This window comes from Perkinsus marinus, assembly GCF_000006405.1.
Source record: "Perkinsus marinus ATCC 50983 genomic scaffold scf_1104296936166, whole genome shotgun sequence".
Classification (NCBI taxonomy): Eukaryota; Perkinsozoa; order Perkinsida; family Perkinsidae; genus Perkinsus; species Perkinsus marinus.
In genome coordinates, this window is record NW_003214226.1 from 7,873 (window position 1) to 11,396 (window position 3,524).

At 46.2% G+C, this 3,524-nt stretch overlaps 1 protein-coding gene across 1 annotated transcript; it reads right to left on the minus strand.

The window, feature by feature from the left end:
- Window positions 1–1,203: 1,203 nt before the first annotated feature.
- On the minus strand, window positions 1,204–3,497 carry Pmar_PMAR004147 (Ribonuclease D, putative; the record flags this gene model as incomplete). The annotated part of the gene is made up of 9 exons (XM_002783770.1): window positions 1,204–1,437; window positions 1,557–1,700; window positions 1,753–1,869; window positions 2,405–2,486; window positions 2,723–2,809; window positions 2,852–2,986; window positions 3,071–3,183; window positions 3,239–3,343; window positions 3,462–3,497. The coding sequence occupies 9 exons, from the start codon at window positions 3,495–3,497 to the stop codon at window positions 1,204–1,206; spliced, it is 1,053 nt and encodes a 350-aa protein (XP_002783816.1).
- Window positions 3,498–3,524: the final 27 nt, after the last annotated feature.

Sequence of the window (3,524 nt, forward strand, 5' to 3'; positions counted from 1 at the left end):
GGCACCTGACCATCACCAAGTATTCACTAAATTGAAAATCGATCACGTGATCGATTAGCCCCTAAAACCACCTCCTAGCCACCATCCCAACACTACAAATCCCCCTCATTTTTCTTACATTCGCATAAGCTTGTCGGATGCTCTTAGGAATGGCTTTAGTTCCTCCAACATGTATAATCTCTGGCGACGGCGAGGATGCTTCCTTTGGAGCACCAGACGCCTTCTGAATGAGATTTGCGAGAAGGATGGTATGAGAATGCCCACCTTGACAGGTTCGGTCACCACACTTCCAACAACAGGATTCTCCATCTCAGTTGCCTCAGCCTCCTCAGTTTTGGCCTCCTTCTGTCGGGCCAAATACATTGTACTAGCCAATTCCGCAGGCACCTACCACCACCTCCATACCACTCCAATCCGAACTTACCCGAGATACCATGGCGACCCACCCTACTCCCACGACTATCTCACCTCAGCCATAGCAACTGCCAATGCAGCCCGAACCCCATCCACCTTTGCCGTAACCTCTTCATCATCCATAGATGTATCCACACTAAGTACATCAGTCGGCCCACTCACTTCTTGGGAGGGCAAAGCGCCTAAGAGCAACGTCCCCATTCCTCAATGCTATTGTCGTGTGCCATTTGTATACATATATTTTTCAAAAAACCACGACCGTTTTTGATTCCAATGATCGCCACACAGGGCGTGCCAACTTGCTATGCAACTGTGGAAAATAGGCGTTATTCTCCGAGAAGACTGATATTCGACTTGAAACTATATCGCAGATATAACGTGAATAATGAACATGTTTTGTAATGAAAATAACCGTTTGGAACTGTGATAGGGAAAACTCGTTCATCCCGCGGTCGCCCAGACGTGCCAAATTGAAATATTGGAGTTTCACCCGTTTTACGTGAAGTGGCGTAAAACTCAGTGAAAAGCACAATATTCGCGGTGATATGCAGTAGTCAGGAAATATATTTTTCATATCACAGGCCGTGAAACTCCCTTGTTGTATTGCATATCAGATTTGGAACGCATTGTCGTAAACCACATACAAACTACGAACCCATTATACACTGTAACCGAAGAATCCCTCCCCCCTATGAAGCCACCCCAATCGTCGCCTGACTCGGCAAGACATAAGATGTCATAATTCGTACGTTTTACGGTATGAAGTCCCTCACTCTCATGCGAGCCCCTCTACTGGCATCCCAGCACCTCTATTTCACTGGTGTCCAACACTACAGCTTCATCACGAATATTACGTCGGTCCTTACGGCGACTACCACCCAAGGGCGTGCCCGAGCCTCGACCCTTCCATCGCTTCGTCTCCGGTGTAGACGGCGGCGGGGGAGTGGCAGAGGAAGGCTCCAACGACTCCAACTGGGCATCCTCTGCATCTCGTATTGGCGACTTTGGATGCGTCGCTGCATACTAACAACAATTACCGCTGCGCCACGAAATTACCCAACTCCGTAAAAACTAATTTCGAAATTTTATACAGAAAATTCCATCCATCACAAACTTCATCCGGATCGATGACTCCTCCCTACCTGCAGCACAGCCAACACCTCGTCCGCCCTGTCGCGAACTTGCCTCGCCACTCCTCCGGACCCGCCCCCCAGTGCTCGTAGGAGCTGCTCTCGAGTCACTGGTTCATCCATAGCAATCCTTAACGCCAAACGATCAGTAAGAATCTGATCATTTCATAATCGATCAACAAGGCGCGCGCTTTTTACATTAACCTACAGAGTTAGGGAACACATCTCTCTGGCGTCCAAGTTTATCCCGCCAATGCATAAGCGCGGCCAACATAGGACGGCCCACCAATGACAGAGGAGTATTAGTTTTACACGATAATGTTATCTAAGCAGAAAACAAGTTGAGGCCTTCCGATAGGAGTAAAACCCAAATATTCGACTGAGCACGAGAATAAGAATATACCCCAACAAAATCACTCAATGGAGTTTCACCCGCGATATGAAGTGAAAAATATATTCCACGACTACTGCATATCACCGCGAATATCGCGTTTTTCACCGAGTATCATGCCACCTCGCGTAAAACGGTTGAAACTCCAATGATTATAAACTCGTATAACACACTGAGCTCAACAAAGACATCCTCCCTCCTGGCACCCTTCAAACGGGTGAACCTCTCAGAAGATCTCATTCAGTCGTTGTCCACTATTCCCTCCGCGATATTCGATACCACATTTCGAAAAATCCCTATAATTCTGATACCAGTGAGAATGATAAAGTTCTTCTAACATAATAATATAAAACTCGAGTAATTCATAGAAAATCCTTTCGACAAACTCCGACCAATGTGAAATCCCCCAATGAACTGTCCACAGAAATCTGTGAAATTTCCATAAACCTAAAGTGCCAGCCCGGCCTACTGCATGCTCCATAAAGTCCGAGTCCGCATCTTTATACGTTTTCAAAGCTACATCGCAACTCCTATTAATAGTGCTCTTATACCTGAACATCACTTCAGCGGAGCGAAGCATAAATTGTATAAAACAACATCCATTTAGTGAAGCTCTCCATAATTCAACTTCATAGAGTTGAATAATGCGAGACCAGTACTAAGCACTCTCGTCTCGAACGCGTGGGTGAAATCATAACACTGCTTCCTGATTCAGTTACTATTGATTTCACTAAAATTAACAGTCACCCCAACCCCCCACCCCCCGAAGTCCCATCAACGTGATTACATTTTCCTCCCATATGCCGTCACTTTACCATCATCAACTCCTCCTCCTGAGCACAGTAGCTGTGCCCGCATACGGTCGTATATGTATCTGCATTATGGTATGACGACCGCGCGCCATGAAATTAACTACAGTAGATAGTGTACGTCGTCCCTCGCATATTGCTTCATTCTTTCCGACAAAGGCCGTTGTCGCCAGTCAGCCAGTTGGTTCGCCTTATCCGCTTTATACCCACAATAGAAGTCTAACAGGTTCTTCAAACTATACCTGACAAATCGATCACGTGATCGATTTACATCCACCAACCCAGTCCCTGGACCATAGCCTACTACTACAGACAAGGAATATTACCCTCCACCGAGTTCAAGCACTCGAGCGGCCTGACCAGTATCGAACATGTTACAAAGATATGCAGAGAGGTCCCTTTGTAGCCACTGAACATCCATGTCTGCTCCATGCAGAACCTAGACGATGATGATAGTAATACACTGCCCATACCACACTTCCTTCACTTCGTACCTTAACAATGCCCGGGTCGCTCGTTATTCTATTGAAGTCGTGCATCTTCATCATTATACCCGGGGCCAAGACGTCTACTATATAGTCCTTCTTACGAGTCGCTATCTGATAGTAAAAAACAACCAAAAATAATATGGTCATACCAGGATTCGAACCACAGGCCTATCGTATGCGAGACAGGAATCTTAACCACTCCACCATCAAACCACATACCATCACCCACCTGTATAAGACACGTAAAGCCTCGATAGCTCTGCATATTATGATGCTCCAAATCAATAGCCAC